At 41.3% G+C, this 21268-nt stretch overlaps 1 protein-coding gene across 1 annotated transcript in view; it reads right to left on the bottom strand.

The window, feature by feature from the left end:
• stag1a (stromal antigen 1a) overlaps positions 1-21268 on the bottom strand; it is a 61651-nt gene that overhangs the window by 11128 nt on the left and 29255 nt on the right. The window contains exons 2-11 of the mRNA XM_050061713.1: positions 5965-6187; positions 5675-5795; positions 5292-5447; positions 4928-5024; positions 4708-4784; positions 2931-3135; positions 2381-2532; positions 1271-1344; positions 945-1068; positions 656-754 (exon numbers count right to left, since the gene is read on the bottom strand). Of these exons, the coding sequence (XP_049917670.1) occupies positions 656-754; positions 945-1068; positions 1271-1344; positions 2381-2532; positions 2931-3135; positions 4708-4784; positions 4928-5024; positions 5292-5447; positions 5675-5795; positions 5965-5993 (1134 nt within the window). The 5' untranslated portion in view covers positions 5994-6187. The remainder of the gene's footprint in view (positions 1-655; positions 755-944; positions 1069-1270; positions 1345-2380; positions 2533-2930; positions 3136-4707; positions 4785-4927; positions 5025-5291; positions 5448-5674; positions 5796-5964; positions 6188-21268) is intronic.

Consider the following 21268-nt stretch of genomic DNA (forward strand, 5'->3'; position numbering starts at 1 on the left):
TCGATTTGAGCCTGTTTCCGACCCCATTTTTGAGCCACAGGGTTCATTTTAGAGTCTGACCAAATTTCAGTTTGGGTGTTGTTTGCCTTGCAATGTACAGGGCTGGGGAGTGAGGACCGTTCACAGCCCAATAAACGGTGCCATTTTTTCTCGCTGTGCTTGAACGACATGGCAACAAAGCATCAGAAAGTGCCATGGCAACGCAAAGTGCCATATGAACAGGAAATATGGAGGCCTGGTTGGCGACAACAGCATACACGCTTCTCTGATGTTTCTTCCTCCCCCTATAATTACCGATATGATTGACAGGAATGTCGGCAATAATGTATTATTTCTGAACCGTACTGGTGTAAAATTACAGACCTCTCCGAGCTAAAAACCTTCTACCTGCCTCTGAGCTTTCAAACAAATCTTTATTCATAGTTATCATTAGCCAGAAAAATCCACAGGGGCAGACGAGCTGTTTTAATTTCTATTTAACACACACAGTGTGAGCACATAAATCGTGAGCTTTGGCTTTACACTGCTGATGATTTACTTGTACAATGAGAGCTGGATCTAAACAACAACATTTCTTAAACAGGCTAAAATTGTGCAGTGTGTGCCCCGCTTAAAAAGCAGTAAGGATTCTTATTTTCACTCCTGCAGGTGTTACCTTGAAGCGGTTGGTGAACAGCTCTAACTTGGGGAACAGTTCTCGGTTTGTGTACAGGTTCTGCAGAGCCTTCAGGCACTTGAGACGCACCTCTCCTTGCTGAAAACCAGAGGGAGAGAGAGTTAAAAGCAGATCCTGGTGGGCTTAAGGTCTGACATTCTGTCTCTGTGTAAACATCAGACGTACTGAATCAACTCAGACGTGGTGCAACAATATATGAACCAAGTGTTGAAGAAAAGTGAGAAAACAACAACTAAACAGTCAGGTGGTTTTATGAGTTTGTGCTTACCCTATCATGTAGTGTCCAACCAACATATTTCAGGTAACTATCATTAAGAAAAGCGTCGCTGTACATCTTCATCCACACTCCGATCTCCTCAATGCAGATGGCTCGGATTTCAGCAATTGCATCCCTAGAAAATAAAGAGTACAGTCACCACCAGCATTATTGTTATTTATGTGACAGACAAAGCTGGGAAACACATTTAACAAAAATTAGTCATGTCTGATTAATGTCTGTGGCCCCCATTATCATCAGGGCTGTCAGTAGCTGTTAAGCATCACTACAACCATATTTCAAATAGCAATAATCATATTAACAAACACAAGATGTACCTGTAGCGATGCACAAAGATTCCCTTGAAGATGGAGTTCATCATATTCTCTATTTCATCTTGATTTTCTTGAAGCTGCAAGACAAAACAGAGAGTTTTAGGCAAGACCCTCTGTGGACAGGACATACTTAATAACATTTTGATATATAACTCCGTACTGCAGCAGACTAAACTGTGATAACAGCTGTTTGTTCCTAATTGCTTTAGTGCTCAATTCGATTTATTGCTCAGAACTGATTTTTGACAACAGGGAGGAGGAGATAGAGAGCCAGAATTTTAATTGTGTTTTTTTGTAGAGCAATGGTTCCCACTTCTTTCACAGAGTGGAGTCAGGAGTGGTGGGCTTCACTGGAACAGATTTCACCCAAAATTTCAGCATGTCAAGGGCTACTATTAACTACATCTGTCAGCGCCTCTCCACAACACTCACACACTCAGTTTTGGACCTAAATCAGACCTGTATCTGATTTAGGATCACATGTGAAAGTGGCCTTATTTTTGGAACCAGCATTTAATGCTTGTGAAATATGGCCAATGGGGAAATAACTTGATAAATTCTCATTTAGACATTTTATTGTGTTTTCCTATGTTTGTGAACAAAATAACGAGTTACAACGAGAAGTGTGAATTTTCACATTACACTGTTATTCCATTTAATCAGTTGTTTTATTTATTTTCACTTTATTTGGGACCTTATTGGTCAAAGCGGGACGTCTGGACAGTAAAACAATCGTGATGTCCTTCAGCTAAATAGAGATGGTTGTTTTTTTTGTTTTGTTTTTATTAATCTGTGTATGCTTTTGTTTATCTGCTTGTTTGTTTCTTGGCTTTCTTAATTATTTATTTTCTCGAAGCACTTTTATTTCTTTTCATAAATCATGTAGTTGCCAATAAAAACAAAATAAAAAAATAAATAAAGTGGCCTCAAACAGAATTAAAAAATAATATTCACATGATTTATGCTTTTCACACAGTTATGAAAAATATAGATCTGAATCACATATGAGCAAAAAAAATTAATCAATCTCTATGCATTAAAACTATACACAAAAAGCTTTAGATTCTAATATCTAATATCAAATCTGAAGAATGACATCAAACACCAGCTAACCTCCTTCCTCTTCTGTAGCAGCAGTTCCAGCTTCTCATTGGCTCGTTTGCCGGCGATCTTGTTCCTCTCTGCCTCGTACTGTCTCTGGGTGTTGTCCTGGTGAATGCTCAGGTTCAACGCCACATTCACCAGCGCTGTCATCAGCTTCATCGCTACGCAGACACAAAAATGCACGCATAAGGCTCAGAAATAAGTAAACAACCAAACATGAGCACAGTCAGATGCGAATACAGTAAATCAAAAGCAAGAGTGAAGCTGTTATCTTATCGCACACTTAATATGTTTCCTTAAATCTATTTTTCTAGTGTTGGGTGCCATTTCTACAGTTAACCTTACTTGTTTTTAACTGCATCGTCATCTTTATAGACAATTTGGACCTTTATTTCTTGTCATTAACTGCCACTTGTAAGATGTAGCACTACTAAAAAAACACATACTATGTGGGGTTATCACTTACTGCCGGCCAATAAGGAGGCGTGTAACTCATTTAAATACTGCTGTCTTGTAAAGATAAGAATTGTAGGGGTCCTCATAAAGCCGGTGTCGTTACCTGCTAATGTGGAGGTGTGTCTGAAGGCTCGCACTTGAGAGTCCGACAACCCGGTGAGGAGCGAGATCACCGTGTCCATCATGTACTCGTCGTAGATGATGCTGTACTGACACTGGCGGATCAAGACGCTGATAAACTCGCAGAAGTTGTAGCGGAACTTCTTCCACATGGGCCCTGGCATGGTGAGAGGATAATCCCCGCTGTCCTGTTTACAGAGACACAGTGATCACAGAGACTTGATCAGTGTTTATCAAAATGATCTCTGGGTTAAGACGCTGTGCTGGGAACCATTCGTCATGCCCAGGTGTTTCTGTGGAACAAGGTACTGACAGGGACCGACTATCCCATCATTTCATCCCTTCATCGCTTCAGTGTCAGAGATGCTTTAAAGAAATATTGTCCCTCTCTTCAACTCTAGCCTTTAAAGGTATACTATGCAGGATTGTTGTTACTGTTTGTCCCAAACACAAGAATAAGGAAGAAAGCAGGAAAAATACACCACCTGGTACAGGTCAAGATAGAGTCCTGCGGAGATCCAATTTTACAAACTCACACCTGTAAAGCTCAGCAGCAGAACCAACCTGTTACCCTTAATTATCTCCAAGTCAAATCCGGACCCACCCCAACCCATTAATACACTAGTCCCGTGACCAGCCCCGTGATTTCACACACTGTTTTGCTCTTACACCTGTACTGTCCCACTCAGATGTGCAAAGCACTCAGGCAGCTCTCTCTTGTTGTTGATGTGATGCAAAGTGAGACAGATCTGAGGCAATCATCCATCCATTTATCCAAAGTAACTGCCTCATTGCTATCAGTCATCTGCATCCTCAGCTCTGGAGAGATGTTTTGTCAAACGTCCTCTGCATATTTTGTCAATCTGCTGCTGTCGAATCAAGCTAAGCAGCTAGCCAGGGCCATCCACATTTAGTTCATTTTTACCCATGCCCAAATCCACCACTTTATTTAAACAGAATTTTTGTACCTGACTCTGAGTTAAGCACACATTAGTTACCACTGAAGGAGACAAGAACCCCTTTATTTGTACAAATATTGCTTTTCGTTTATTCTTGGATCTGTCTAAAAGTGTCATGTGGTGAAAAGCTGGTAGAAGACAAAGTAAAAAATGAAAGTGATTTTGATCTTTAACTGTGCGATTTAACTCACATTGCACTTATAGCCTTCCTGTGGAGGTCTATTCCTGCTATAAGAGCACACACTGTGCACACAGTTTCTGCAGAAAGGCTGATGAATACAGCGATACCACCACTTGTGTTGGGTCTGTCCAACAGTAAATGCCTTTGGTGTAAAATGTATGCTGAATAAAAGGGTATATGCGGGACAAAAATTACTTTTAACTGAGATGAAATTATTTCTGGGCTTCTACACTCAACATCTAAAAATGTTCAAATGAAATACTTATTTGGAAAATGAGTGTAGCTGTTAGAAAAGCCAGACACCTCAGCTAAATTAAATCTGAGGAAATCTGGGAGAAGTGGAAAATGCATTTCCCCTTAACTTCCTTCTTTTGTTGACATTTCTGGAAATTTTGCGATTAATATTATCATTTATTTATCTCAAATGAAAAATACCCCATTTTCATTTTTATTATTCGTATATTAGTATATAACTAAAGATGAGTGTGTGAACTGCTGCTGCAAAGTGATCCCAAATAATGCAAAAATGATAATTACAATTAATACGACAATACATCCTTGAAACAAATTACATGAACACATTTTCACTTGGACGTCAATTAACTGAAACAAACATTTACCTCATCAAACTCTTCGGTCATCTTGCGGATGATCTCTGCGTTCTGCATGTTCCTGAACATCTCGATCCTCACAGTGCCTGGTTACACAACAACAACGACACAATTTAAATCAGGTTTAGATTTGTTGTGTCAGTAGTTTGACACCTGTATAAACAGGACGACTGATTTCAGTAAACGACTGTAGAAGTTACACTAGATGCAGTAGTTTCACTTGTCTCACCTTTGCAGCCTGAGCACTGGATGAAAAAATTGATGAGGTCCAGCAGCGCCAAGTCTCTGTCCTGTTTGTACGACTCGATCCACTCGTCCACCACGGACTGTACACACACAATAACAACAGTGAGATTTTACATTTTTCCTCCTCCACTGTACAACTTATTTTACAAAGTCTAACCTGTTGCATAGGAGAGAGGACATATTTCAAACCACAGTAAAGGGGACCGACATGAGCTCATGAGTTTTAAATTCAATTATAGGTGCAATACAGATTTTTGAAAGACAAAACTGTGTGAGATATCAGCAGAGACAACTAAATATCTTTAATTTAATAATGCAAATATGTTACAAGAGCTACGTTCCCCAACCTGCATGGCACTCTTGCCCAGCTTGACCACCTCAAACAGAGTGACGGGGTCCCCGCCGTCTCCATTATGTTGAGCCACACCGTTGGCTTTCCCTCGCCCTCTTGCTACGCCCATAGCCTTGTCCGTCGGCGACTTCCGAGGCTTCTTATTGGTCGCCTGCGAGGACAAAGATGTCATGAATACAGGGAAGAACTCAGAGAGAAACATAAAATATACATAATCAAGTTACACACAAAGTCATGCATACACTAGGGGTTATAAATGCTTTAGATCCACATCTCTTCCAACACACGTCATCACACACACACACTCTGATTGTTAATGAGGCTTTTCTCACTCATTTCCTTTCTCCTTACACACACTCCACTGACACAGACTCCTACCGGGGCTTGTTTTCCAGGCCTCCCTCTCTTCTTCTTGCCTTTCACCTCTGGATCCTCCATCTCACTCATGCTCATACTCAAGCCCACTGCTTCTGTCGCCCCAGACTCATTGGACGAGTCCCTGAGAGAGCACAACACAAAAACATGAGACTGCCGTGCACTGGAGAGCTTTTATTCACCCGCAGAGCAAATGTTCAGCTCCAAAATGAGTCTTATTTTTTTAAGTTTGTTCTACTGTACTGTTAATATATGCAATTTTCTTTTTCTCTCAGTTGTGTTTTTACACTCACTGTAAGACGGGGAGCTCCGAGGTGATCATCCTGGTTAGCGGGGCTGGCGGTGAGGTGTGTAACTCTTGTTTGTGAGTGTCTTCAGGACTGAGTGTGTTTCGGGTCCAAAGATGGAGGCACAAGGCCGCAGCTCGCTTGGGGGGGAAAAGCTCTGGAAGGGCAGGGAGGAGAGGCTCCAGGACGTACTGCACTCAACTTGCTGGCACTTAACTCTCCTCAGCCCCTGGGGGGAAAACACAAGAGAAAATAGAGAAAATGATTATAAAAATACACATTTCAAACCAGTAGCAACCATAAATAATACAGGTGCAGCTATACCTGAGCATGTGCATATAACAGAACCCTAATTAAGATAACAAAGGGAAGTTACTGAAGTGCTTTACTCATGATTTCTTACATAAAACTGTGACATATACCTGCTCTACATGGTTTCTAACATTAGTGAATACAGGACAGTTTATATGGCACTTAACGGCTCAGTGTCCAAAGTGTCACATTTGCAGAATGTCACTGAAAGCAGAGGGAGGGAGAGACAGCTCAATCTTTCACTCAGGCTGTGGAGGTGAAAACGGGGAGAGGAGGACACCAACTGGCCACTTTGAGAACTACAACAGCAAAATATTGTGGAGTGTGTTGTGAGGACTTGTCCGCACAAGTGTTGTTGATGGACAATTTTAGGAACACACGTGAAAATTGTTAGAATTTTATCATTGTATATAAACTAAGAAGGCTTCCTTTATTAAATGAAGAGTAAGATCAGCTCAAAGTGTGACAATACAACATTTTAAACTTTTTAAAAGTAATATATAAAAGGCAGAAAGGTGCTTTGACCTTATGCGCTCTGATAATAAAGTGGAATATAATATTTGTTGGACAAAGACTGGAGAGAAATATGATTTTCTGAAATCCTCTCCAGAAATGTGAGAATTCCCAGGTGCCACAAATGCTGCAAACTCACTGAAACAATCCCAAAATGTCTTCCAGTCAGAGCTAAACGAGAGGTTAAACCCTCAGACACAAGACTGGCAGCTAAGTTAATTCCAACTGTAGTTACTGACCTGTTCATATGCTAATGAGAGCAAGGAGCAGAGGAGGAGCAATGCCGCTCTTAACCACAAGAGGCAGTATGCTCCACAAAGTCCTCTGGCCAAAGACTATCTTCAAGCTGCTTAATTGAGTTTTAACTGTGAAAAGTGGGTTTGGAAAAATCACCCAGCGCCCACATAACTCACAGCTCAGTCCCAGTCCAGTTCTGTCCACCTACAGTGTGATTTAAGGGTGTATTTTCCCCAGAGTGTGTGTGAGTGTATACGTGTGTGTTTGAAAGTAGGTCTGGGCAACAGTAGGGGGCAGGCTAAGAGAGTGTGTATTTAAATACAATCTTCCACTCAGTGTTTGTACTGAGGAATAGCATGGGCAGGAGAGCCCCCTGTTTCACCATATTGAACTACACACACATACACACATCTCGCACATACACACACCTCACACATACACACACATCAATGTCTGGCTCGGTGTTTTCACACAGCCTGGCTGTCATCTGAACAAGACTGTGAGAAAGAGACTCCGGGTGAACACAGGATTTCAGTCGTCACAACCACGGGGTCTCTTTTCAAAGTAAGTAATCCTGTGCGGTGTTCAGCTGGTTGGGATAATATTTAATAAAATCAGAAGTTGCCCTTCATGCGTCCAAGATCAAACTTATACAGGCCGAGCCCACAGAGGCAGAGGGGTGTTAATTAATGGCTGGGATTTGACCTGCTTGCATGCACATGAGCTTCTGATCGATTCTGACACTTGATATTCCTGCAGCACAGACATTAAACCTACAAAAGGATATAGAGGCCTGATACTGCTGATGTGGCTGCACATATAAATGGTGAGGGAAATAACCCCGGGTGTGTGTGGAGCAGCATTTGATAACTTGGATTGACAGGGCAGAAAAAATGCATGATGCCAGACGAATACAGACGACAAATCAACTTACTTTTGACACATTTTTATATGTAACTTGAAGATGTTCTGCACACATGACCTGTGTGTCAGCAGTAGAAGGATATTTAATAAAATGGCAGAAGGAGTCTAACGTGTAACAGCTCACACCCGGGTAAATAAACTCCCAGATCCGGTCCAGATCTGAGTACACTTGACCCCAACGTCCAGTTTGTTTGACAAGTGTGAACACTATGTACTGTACCCAGGAACGGTACGGCAATCCGTGCCCAAGTCTCCCTGGAAAGATGTCTTGAGTACGCTTTATTTGTGCTCTGGTACGGTGCACATCAGGTGTGGACATCAACTGTGCCAAAATAGGAAGTGGACTGCTATTTAGCGCGACTACATGGAGTTTGAAATGGTTTCAATTTCATACTGATGCTTCTGTATGAGATGGCAGCACAGCCTGCCACAGACAGAAAGACAGAACCAGATCTGGCTTCGCTGCCGCCTTCAACCTGCAGTCGAAGGTGGCAGCAGGAGGCCGAGATCTCCACGCCCGACAGCAGCGACTCCTCCTCTGGCCAGGAGCAGAGTTTTGCCTTGCTGCTCCACCGGTCAACGTTAATGACTGTCCCCCGGGCAGCAGTATCCATCTGCGGCACCTTTTCTACACTGTAGCACAACAAAAATGTCACGTAGACGATGACGCAAGCATACTGGGGTACGGTACAATATTGCTAATGTGAAAGCTGAGATGCAGGGTAGTTGAGGAGGGGCAATCGTACCTGGGCATATTATAAATCAGTCGTACCTAATATTAAAACGCCCTGAGTGACAGTGCAAAACATAAGTTAGATGCTGCCACGTGGTTGGGCAGAAAAGAATTGTGCTTGACATTAGGGGAGAGATAAAGTAAAACTTAACATCAGACCAGTAGAATCAAAGGAATATGAACTCCTTGATTTGTGAGATGTCACATGTAGGAAGGAGGAGGAAGTTAAATCAACACACAGTTAAATAGGTGACTAAAGAGATTAACACAGTAGGGTAGTGCTAATCTTTTACATGATGTGTGCTAAGCTTTTATCCTCTCCTTATAGATTTATATGGATTTGAGACTGTCAGATACTTTTAAGGGGAGACACCCTGGGTGTCATGCTTTGGTTACTTTTAAGATTTTGGACTTTTTAGCTTCCATAAAGATTCATCTTTCAGAGTAGTGGAAGAAAATGTCCAAAATACACATTACTGAGCCTTTCATTTTAGAACTCTGTCCTGGAAATGTATGGGGAAAAAAAAAAGTATGCACTTACAAACACCAAACTTTCCAGTTTTACTCCTAACTATATTCTGAGGATTTTTAAAGAGGGGTTTGTTCATATATATCATTCATAGCCTGATTTATAGAGCATTTTATTCAGAAAAACAAGACAAAAACTGCTGGTGAGTGTTTTCTGATTTACTGGTGCATTCCGTTTGCACTGGAAAGTTGATATTTCCGAGTTCCCAGTTGGAAATCTCAACTGGACTGTCCCCTGAAGTCGGACTTCTGACCTGACCTTAAAATCCAATATGGCTGCTCCAGATATTAACATTAGTGAAAGCTGTATTTAGCCTTCTGTGTATTAGCACTTCTTGGTTTTCTGACTATTTGTACTGGAGCATGATCACCACAAGTGTGACATCATTTCCAGCTCTGACATCTGACTTTTGGGATAAATGGAACACAGCATATGGAGTGACAAAAACAGAAATCCAATGGAAATGTATGAATATTAGCACATATTAGATAATGTCTCCTTTGCATATTTAAACATAAGATTTTAGAACACCTATAATACAAAAAATAATTGTCTTAATGCAGAGGTCCCAAGTGGTGGGTCACTGTCCAAAAGTTGGGCGCAGGTCCGCAAGTGACTCACAAATGTGTCAAGTTTGTAAAAAAACAATTTATTTTTAAGTACAATAAATTTCTGGCACAGAGCTTTTATTTTGAAGTGCTGTTTCCTGCTGTAGAGTGAGTGAATGACAGACAGGTACTAGACAGAGCCAGCAAACTAGCTCAACAACATGGCCAAACGCAAGTACGACTCTGTATATATAAGCTGTGTGAACCTTGAACTAATGACTGAGGACAAATCTGGACCCCGTGGCTGGACCAGTTTGGAACCAGTGTCTTCATGTACCTAACCAACTGGGGAAGTTTAATGGGGATATCTATTAGTTGAAAGTTTCCCCCCTTCACCTGTAGTGTGTCCCCTTAAAAATGGAACCTGATTTATTATCAAAAATCTGAAAGAAAGTAAAACAATCATTCATCTTTTTAGGAATCAAAATGCTGAAGTTAACTGCCTGTAAGCCCATTAATTCACATAACAGATACTGCACCTGCACACACACGTGCACACAAAAATCACACTCGTGCTCAGGAGAAATCATGTAACAGTTTGTCCTGGAGGAACTTGTTGAACAGTACCCACAGTAGGTATCCTAAGAGAGACTCGTTTCCCTCATCCTCGCTGTTCTGTACTCTACCAAGTCCACCCACCAAGGCTAGGGGCGCAGATACAGCACTAACAAACTGAGGCGTTTGAATTGGGACGCGGGGATGTGATCTGAACAAACACACAAACCAAAACCTCCACAGTGAAGGTAAACGACATGGAGACAGGGACACCTACGTAACGCCTGAGGGTCTGAACAGATTCCTGTCAAACACTCTGACAAAATGTGCAGAAGTGGGATGTGAACGCCTGTAAAACTGTCTGCAACTGGCAGGACAGAGACCAGAGATGCTGCTGTTAATGAATAATCACCTCATTTAATCTCGTCTAATCGTCTTGAGTAATTTTAATTTGCAGATTAATCCCGCAAAAACACTTGACATCACTTAGAGAGCCAGCTGCAGCTGCAAATAATCAAGATGGAGAAAGCAAGACACCATATGCACAGTGGAGTGATACTGCTCCTCCAGTTGCTTGAGACACTTGAGACGTGTAATCAGCACTACTTAATAACTAATTATTAATAAGCATATATTGGAAAGTAACTCGATGACTGACAGAGCACAAAACTGACTCTCTTATTATGTTATTTCACCTCTGTCCCACCTGCTAACCCTCCACCATCATCCCTCTGTACTCCAGTCTGTTTTATCTCAGCTGCTTGCTCTTATTTTTCCACCTCAACATGCCTGTGCATCCCTTTCATCGTCAGATCGTTCTCCGAAGGCACAGGAGCCAACTTCATTTGAGTCAACTCTTGTGTCACGTTTGTTTCTCAGAGGAAGAGGAAATGGGTGTGTGTGTGTGTGTGTGTGAAAGCTGGGAGCCTGCCTGACCCGTTATCGACCGACAACTAAATAATCCTCGACGTACATCGGCTTTTCTCATTTTCTCGACACACTCGCACTGTCTCTGGCTTCCACACACCCTCACAAACACACACACACACACACGCACAGATTGTAGCAGCCTCAACAGGAGGCTATGAATAATTTGCAGTGAGTCTCCTGAACTGTTCCTCAATTTTGGAGACAGGATAGAAGCTGCCAGCTGCATTCACTTTGCACCTCTCTTGCCCTTTCTCGATTTAACGCCACTTACTGTAACAACGAGAATGAAAACAAACTCTCCTAATAAATAAATCCCAGTCTTAAAATAACAACAGTAACTGCCCGAGCACAATAATGAATTATACATGTGAAGCCCATTTCCTTTTCACTCAGTTCACTCATTTTGCAACAGCTCTGACCTGACCAATGATGTGGTTCTGCAGAGGAGCACAGACTGTGACCGCCTTAAACTGAGCTGTGCTGTCCCTGTTAACTGATCAACACTTGGTCACATCAGCTAGAGAGAAAAAGTCAGTCAACTTATGTATCGACAGGGTTTCCAAACATTTTTGCCTGTGAATTTTTTACACTTTTCCAAATTATTTGGCCCCCTTTTTCAATACTTTATTTAAGAAGGTTAAAAAGGGTAGGCCTAGCTAGCTATATAGCAATACAACAATACATTACTAAACATGCACTTCCGAGGCAATCGCAATCTCTACTCGCTTGTTACTGTACGTTCACAACAACAGTGACCAGAGCTTCCAAAACAGCGCAAGTCATTCATTTTCAATGAGAGCCTGGCGACTTGGGCGACCTGGTTGTCAGCTGCGTGTCTTGGGCGGCCAAAGTGACCGGAGCCGGTCCGTAGGGGAGTTAAAACTCATCTAACGTCATGGTAATGAGCTCTGAGGCGGTCTGGCGGCAACCAATCAGAAATGCTGGCATGCTTCGATGAAGCGGGTCCCAGAGAACAAGCCATGTAACTTTGGTTCCTACAGCACACTTGTTCCAACAATGGATATCGAGAAGTTTACTACTTGCGTTTGCGCCCACTCAGTCCTTTATAATGTGTCGCTGTTCGGTTACAGAGACCAAATTAAAAAGAACAAGGCTTGGGACCATGTCGTGGAGGTAGTTGGTTGGTCTGGTGAGTTTAAAGTGTGTAATGTTAGTAACAGAGGAGAGAATTGCAGGCTAATGTTGTGACGTAGCACACAAACATAACTTACTGTAGGCCAAATATGAGTTTTTTGACTGGACAATAGCAAGCAGCAACTATGCGGCTTTCAAGCCAGTAATCTGCTTTGCAGCTCCTTTAAATTGACAAGCACGATCGTACGTTCAATGATTCACGTGATGAGCGACTAGAGCGACCAAAGCTGCCACAAATATTTTTGACAGTCGTGCTTCTTGGGCTTCCACGGGAGACTTTGCCTCTTCGAAAGCTCCTAGTTTGAACGTACAGTTAGACATCCCTGCCGCCAACTAGCCGCATATGCTAATAGACCAGACCAACACATACAGATACTAAAATTTTGACAACAAATTTGACTTGCAGACATATCTAATAATTGTTTTGCAACCCTATCTGAGCGTCTGTGACACTGCGGCCTTGGCAATGACATGGTGCCACACTAGTCTATGTGTAACGTGATATTGGTGACATTTCATCCGTCACTCATCACAGGGCTAGATTTTAAATTAGTAATACGTGGAACATTTTTCGCAGTTTCTTTGGTCATATTTTGGCAAGACAAAACCTAGACACAGACAAAATGATATATATTCAAAACTTTTCCCAAATATTCTGTTAATTCCAAACCCTTTCCAGTTTTTCTAATTTCATGACTTTTCCAAGAATGTCATGACTTTGCATACTGGGGATGATGACGATTAACTGACGATGGATTAATCTGTAATTAAGAATTGATCGAACGTGTGAAACTTAATCAATCGATGCAATGCTGTCCAAATATATGCAATATGTTGCTGTGAGCGTTTAATGAAGAGAAAACTGATTTGTTATCGTTTGGTATAAGCAAAGTTTTTATGTTTTTGTGAAATAATGATTAATCCATTAAACAATCGTAAATTTTTACCAATAATCGAATGAGGAAAGTGCTCAAATTGAAACTATTGATACTTTGATAAAACAACAACAAATACTAGGGTGGGGGCACAAAAACAAGGCAGAGATCATGACCAACAACAAAAAAAGTTATGTAAAACCAATGTAATAACCAGTACGGTGCAAATAGAACAAACACAGTGGAAACAGAATACATAAAAGGATATGCAATGGATATGCCATCCACAGGATGAATAATTACCAGCAGTTTTTATAGTCTTCTGCACAAAGTGTCTGGCGCTGAGTGTAGGCATGTTTCTATAAAGAAGATTCTTATGGCTGTTGCTGTGTGGCTGTGTGGGAGCCCAAAGATAAATGTAATCACTTACTGTCACAACAGACTAAGAAAACAAGCAAATATTTACATGCTAGTAGCCAGAAACTGGATTTTATGGACATTTTGCTTTAAATATAGCAAAGAAAAACCAGTAAACCGAAGGACAACTTCAGCTCTAGCTCACTTCAATCTGATAAATGGAGGTTACCTCACATTTTCTGATTCAACACTATGTGTATGTGCATTTTTCAGCACTTTCTTTTACTGTGTGGACCAGTTTAAATATTGCAGGGGAGAAAAGGTAAAAAAAGAAGTGAGCTGGTTAGCTGAAGAGTTGCAGGTAAGGCTGCTGGTTCCCACAAACTGCAGTATTATTAGGTAAGTCGCACGTTTTTATCAGTGCATCCTGTCATATTGAAACCACTTGTGCAGCACCTGCATAGTGGGCTCTGATCACAGTTGCTCGATGCATGGCACAGCATGGATATCCTCAATGTGTTCAGATACAGCATGAAAGAATGAAGACAGGTAAGAAATTTACTTTTCATATTAAATAAAACTCAACACTTACACGCTTACTTATAACCACAAACACCAGCCACCCAGCCAGCAGAGGAGTTTAATTCTGGCACCCGCAGTGCAGACAGTTGCTCGGCTGGTAGCTGGTTGGAGGGCAGCTTCTCTATTTCAAGCATTTCAAAACATTTGCCCTGACATTCCAGGTGGTGGTGTGACGGCCTGTGTTTGTGTCTGTACATTTCATCTCACAAACACAACCAGGGAGGCTTCATTGCTATTAAAACTATTCAGAAACTTCTCCCAGGCTGAACCCAATAATTCCTGAATAAATAAAACAAATTGCAGCCCAGTAATAAAACTTCAAGCAGCCACTTTAAACAGAGGGAGCAGGCCAACAGAAATTACATCCAGTTTATAGGGAACATTAGGTGCTAATAGCCATATAAACAGTAATAAGGACTTCTCTGTTTGGAGCAAATAATGCAGCGTGCAGGTTGTTTTGCTTTGACACAGAGGTGTTGGTGAGCTTCTCTGAAAATATAGCCCAAAAACTGAACACCAGGGGATCCAAATTTTATACTGGAGACTTTTGCAGGTTTTAGGTTGGCTGAAAAATAGTGTGCAACACAAGGAAAGGCAGTAGACTGTATTTTCTGAGATGTTAAAGAACAGTAAAAACTTTATTCTGATTTTATGAACCTTTACGAAGCACTTTATTCTTAAAGTTGTATGAAATTATTTTAGTGATAATGTATTCAGCATGTAACTGTAGCCACTCATGCTTACACAGACACACAGTGAGTCAGGTAGTGAAAAGTGCTGCTTTCAATGGCAGAATGTAACTAAGTACATTTACTCAGTTTAAAGGTACTTGTAGTTACTTGAGTATTTCCTTGTTATACTACTTCATACGTCTACTCTTCTACATCTCATAAGCAAATATTGTACTATATACTCCACAACATTTATCTGACAGCTTTAGTTACTAGTTACTTTGGTGATTCAGATTAATAATATGAAATATAAATCAACTAATAAATTATAAAATATATTATTATAGATGAAACTACCCAGCAGTAGCCTATATAAAGTACTTCAAATAAGCTCCACCTGCACCAGCGGCAACATTAAGTGATAAACACACTTATTTTATTTATCTAACCAGAAAAACCTTGAGATTTAAATTATTTTTCAAGTGTGTCCTGGCCAAGACAGGCAGCAATATAAGTTACAGACTGACAACACAGAACAAAAATACAGAATAAAGCTCTAGAACAAGCATATACAAACACAAAATAAGGTAACTACCAAGAAAAGCCAGAAAATATGTTAATATATACTATAAATGAGCCATAAAAACGCAAAAAGGGAACTACACATGATCACAAAGACCAGCTAAGACACATTGTGACATTGACATATAGAAGATTGTGTACAAATATCCTGCAACGACCGAGAGGATCCGATAAGTGCAAGTCCTCCTGCAGAGGATTCCACATATATGCCAAACTCTGTACGTGCCCTCGGTACAGACAATAAAAACATGTTCTGAGAACAAAACATAAATAAATCAATAATTATAATCCAGTAATATTAATAGGAAATAGGCCATTCGACATAATGAGTACTTTTACTTTTGGTGCCTGAGTATATTTTAATTCTAATACAGTGCTCAACAGTAAGGATTGAGAGAAAGTAAAATGCTACATTGGGCTAGAACCTAGCATCTCAGTTGCCCGATCGGTAAAGTGGTAAAAAAGCCATCGAATACACAACTTTTTAGGAAGCTGGTTATGGAAGCAGCTAAGGATTGAGTCATCTCGCCTCCTTCTTATCACTGTTCAGACATGCACATGTGCAGTACTGATCGGGCGCTCAACAGAAAGTGGCGGCTGGCAAAGACAACGTTTATGAGCTAAAGTGCAAGCAAGCATTTCAGTTATCCTGGAAACAGGAGTTTAGTTGGGTGGTGTTAGAGGATGTGGGCGAAACTTCAACTATGTCTTGCGCAGTTTGCCACAAGTTAGAGAGCAAGGTGGATAAAACAGGTTGATTTTTCATGACAATTAACTCTACTCTGTGTTGTTGACTGCTAACAAAATGCAACAGTTTGTATAGGGGCAACTTAAAATTGTCTTGATTAATGTTGAACCCTGTAATACTTTTGTAGTTTTCTTTGAGTTATATTCAGAATGATGGACTTTGACTTGTAACAGAGTATTTTTACACTGTTGTATTCCTATTTTTATCTAAATAAATATCTGATTCCACCACCAGCTGCTGCAGAGGCAGTAAAACAAACACTTGTGTTAACTATCTCTGGTCTGCGGAGTCACTTTATCCTTTGTGTGTGTGTGTGTGTGTGTGTGTGTGTGTCTACTTAAGAGAGAGCACAAGACAGAGAGACAACGAGCGAGCATCTGAGAACCACTTAACATGCATGACATGTTCTCTAGGAGGCAGGCCGGCGTTGCTATAGCAACTGGTGTGGGTCATAAGCCCGGCGGTGACGGCATATTTGATTGGCTGAGTGGAGACAGGAGGGACCACAGTGAGGAAGGGGGGGGGGGGCAGAGCAGAACGGGACCAGTTACAGATCCAATCAGCACTCCATGAAATCTGACTTACAGACTGCTACAGGACTCCTGCTCAAAGTTATTTTCAGATTACTTTCTCTCTCCCGGACACGACTCAGCTGATGACCACAGTTATTCATCACATAGCTAGCTAAAATGAGCCTGGTGTTTCCTTCCATATGGACATCACTCAACCCTGTTCATGACTCTGCTAAAACTTTACAACATATCTTAACCTCAAAATGATGTCGTAACATAATCTGTGGATGAGCTTTATGGGTAAGAGTGTAAAATCAGAGCATGAGTATATTAATATATGAAGCAGTCCCTTGCCGCTGACTTATTATCAGATCAATCTGCACGCTAACACTGCTTTCTCTCAAAACGTTAAGGTCAGAAATTTGGTTTGATGAGACTGGAAGTCCCACCTTAAGGCCAATAAAAATAGTTCAAAATCATCCTGCAAAACAGTTTAATCTGGCCCAACTTTTGCCTAAACACAACATGACTAACATCATTTACTGAGGCCCTGCACCGGCAAAATAAATTATTAAATTAAACTAAATTATTTTACGTAACGTAAAAGATTTTTATCATAAACTGATCGACCTCCAAACTCTTCCATCTATCACTCAAACCAGGCTTCCTGGTTGGTACTTACTGGTACCTGAAACATTACATCCCCAATAATGCAGCTCCTTGCATTTTCATCACTGTCCTGTTGAGGCAGTGATACTCAACTTAGGGCCAGCGGGCCAAATCTGGCCCACTGTAGGGTGCTGGGTGGCCCGCTGACCATTTTCTAATTCACAGTGAAAATAAACTGATTCACATATAAGGTGCCAGAGCACATTAAAGCATCAATTAGTACTTGATGAAGTGCCGGGGGAGCATGCCCAGACCCCTGGCAGAGGTCCGGGCGTAGACCCAGATGTCCTCAAATCCTAAACCCCTTCAAGGCAGGAAGTTAACATTGTTATGCCGCCTTGCTATTCTGTATAAAAAGGTACAGATGCGGAATGGGGGGCAGAGTTGTCTTGCCTTTAAGCCGGCATCAGGGGTATTAACAGTGCAGAAACAATGTCTATATAACAGCTATATAACTGGCAAAACAGGATCATGGGCACAATGTGATGTTTTGACAATGGGTTATGCATGCAACCCACTGCGGGAGATTTAAAAGGTAGCTGATAGCAGTTAGCAGCTAACTCAAAAAAGAAGAACAGCAGCCAAAAATGTCTTCAAAATGGGAAAACAACGAGGTCCGGGAGCTCCTTACCCTCCGAGCAGAGGGCGAGATCGGCATTCAAACAACAAGGACAGTAAATGATTGTTAATACCATGTTATGCCAATGTTATTGTTTATAAAGCGCTGCCGATGCATATGTTACATGTCACACAAGACGCGGATGCTGTTGTTGTCAATGTCACGCCTCTTTTTGCTTCTGCAATGTCGGCATGCTGTCTAAAATCACACACTGGAGTGGCTGCCGTTGTTTGGTTCTGTGTGAAAATGCAAAGGCAACCTAAAGACGGGACTTCCTAGCGGCCCTATAGTGCGATCTCTGTGTAAGAAGGGCTCTAGAAACACCTCTGTGTACACCTGTTGCGTGCAAAAGCTGTGACTGGCTGTGTGGGAATTTGCCTCTTTGCAAACTGAGTGAGGACAGCAAACACTGAAAGGCTGATAAAGGGTAATTTATTTAATATAAGCTGATAATAATTATGACTGTCTCTTTATTAACGGGACCCTAGCATGCTGTCATTTTGCACAAGTGGCCCCTGGGCAAAGCAAGTTGAGTATCTCTACACTGCTTAAAAAAGCAAACAAAAAATACAGAACAAAACAAGAGTGCCCCTCTTTCATTGCAGCGTGGCCTTGACACTGAAGGCTCTGGCAAAAAACAACGAAAAAATGTTGTCAAGTAAAAGTTTAACATAGCTTTACTTTGCCACAACACAATACAGCAGCATCCAGCAAAGTGCTGCATTTGTCATTTGAGTATTTCTACTATTTGCTTTGTGATAGTTGTGACAAGAGAATAAAATATTAATCACTTTAATATCTTTCTAGTGTCGTAAAGCCATTCTCATGGTATTATAAAGTACTGTACAATATTTTAGGATCTAATAAGCCTTAAAACTATTGGATAAATGACTTAAAGCAGAGACAACAGCCCCCATGGATGCAGCCCTTTGTCATTTTTCAATACAGTACTGTTTTCTGAATGCCTTCTGCATCATGGCTACATGAACAGGCTCTACAGCTGCCACCAGAAGGAGAAAAAGTAACTGACAGGATAGTGGAAACAGAATAAAGCAAGTTGAAAATATAGCAGTGTAACTGTATTGTAAAAATGTAAGTAATTGGCACTGGTGACGCTGCCAACCTTCCAAAGTGTCATTAGGAAGAAGTGAAGTCAAGAAGCAGGATTAATTTGGTTATAGAATGACTGCATGGCAATACTCTCCATCTGTAATAGCTCAACACATTTACCAGCAGGCAAAACTATTCCCAGAGCCAAACTTCTGTCATCATGCTACATCGCTAAGCTAATTATAGAGCGGAAACCGAGTTACGTCGGGTATAGCGAATGCATGACACAGCCTGATAAGGTATGACGCATCCAGCTAGTGATGCAGCAGTGCCATCGTAATCGATTCGAAGTCATAAATCAATTGCAGTGCCAGAGGGCTGCTGTGGCGAGACAGCCGAAACACCTTGAAGGAAGAGCATAAATCTGGTTTTATAAAGTGCTTCTCACTAAAGCAAATGTCTTTCATGGTCACTTCATGCCCTTCAGTTGTGAAAGAGATTTGTTTAAGCTGGAAATAAAGTGGAATAATCTGATTTATCATTTGAAACAGTGCCCTAGCCTCGAGGCAAAAGCACCCAAAATCTCATAAATTAGCAAAATGACACTTTCACTAACAACCTGTGCAAAACTATTCGACACATCTTCACAGCTCTAATCTATAAAAACAGCTACATCATTATGGCAACAATGGAAATGGTGACAAAATAGTGTATAGCTTAGTATTATGTGTTATGCACTGATGCCCAAAAGGAAACTTCTCTCCCTCCTTCTGCAGGGAGATCAGAGAGTGCAGCGTCAATCACACTCCAGTGCCACTGCAGCTGGCACCGACTCAGCATCACTTGTAATGGTGACACTTCAGCAAGGTGGATGCCAGTAGCCATGGGGGCTTGACACTTTTACAACCTTTAAATAAATGCTTTAATACTGCAAATGTGACATGACAGTGTGCACACAGAACACAGGGGATACGCAGCCCTGATATACTTGAGGCATATCTCTGGCACTGACTTGCAAGCATTGTGCAATCTTTAATTATTTATAGCTTTTATAGCCCGCAAAGAGGATTTAAAAGGTGATAATAAGGTGATGATTGCTTGACTTGCATTATACCGGAAAGATCTGCTCATGCAAATATTGTCCTGAAACTCAGCTAACACATACACACACTTTCCTGTTGTTGTGGTCCCCACTGCCCGATTCTTCTGACAACTATAACCTGTGCTGCATCTGCTATAATTGGCCATTATCTCTAGAGACGGAGTGTAAGTAAGCCCCTGTTTTCCAACACTCTGGGCTACAATTGTGCACCGTTTCGGATGGAAAACACAAGACTGGGTTCACCACAAATAACATCAGGAGGGAAAAAAGCAAAGACTTTAAGAGAAGGACAATTGCGCTGCTGTATGTGTCGCCATCAATAATCGAGACCTGAGTGCTATTTCTGTCTCAACAGTCAATTTCAGGATATGAGACAGTGGTGCTGCACTGGTGAGTAAAGCCGGGTATTAACACTTCCCACTGAGGCTACCTATGAGAGGAATATGTAAATGTATAAAATGGGATTAGGGCAGAACAAAGCTGAAAAACAAAATCAACAAACAACGGGAAAGACGAACTGAGAAAATTATATGGAGAGGGAGAAATCCTTGTGTAATACATTGGTCATTTATATGGAAATGGCTTGTAAGATTGGAAATACAAACAACCTGTCGGAGATTAATGTGTCCTCATGCCGTAAAATCCACTAAGTAATATTAATTTGATTCACTGCGCTGGTGCGTAAAGGCCACACAGAGAGGATGGCTCGCAGTGTGTTTTGTTGAACAGTCACCAGCTGTTTGCAAGTCAATGCATTTATTGTCATGTTAATTAAGCTACGATACATAATTAGCCTGTTTTTACAGTGTTTGTGTCGCCTCAGGTAGGCAGCCGGCACAAAACAAAACATCAAAGTGCGGCGCTGGTGAAAGCACAAAGAAACTCGAGCCTCACAGGAGGACAGAGTGTCAACAGGACTCCAAACAAGTTCATTACAAATTCAGGAAAACACACACGACTAACAAAACAAGTTGAGCACATACATACAAGACAAAGGTAGTAACAGCGCCGAATCGACATCCGTGTAACGCCGGGTTCACACTGGACACTGAAAGCACCCCGATTTCTTACTTGTCACACAGCCGCCTGTCAGCAGTCGCCTAGCTA

This window comes from Epinephelus moara, chromosome 14 (genome assembly GCF_006386435.1).
Source record: "Epinephelus moara isolate mb chromosome 14, YSFRI_EMoa_1.0, whole genome shotgun sequence".
Taxonomy (NCBI): Eukaryota; Metazoa; Chordata; class Actinopteri; order Perciformes; family Serranidae; genus Epinephelus; species Epinephelus moara.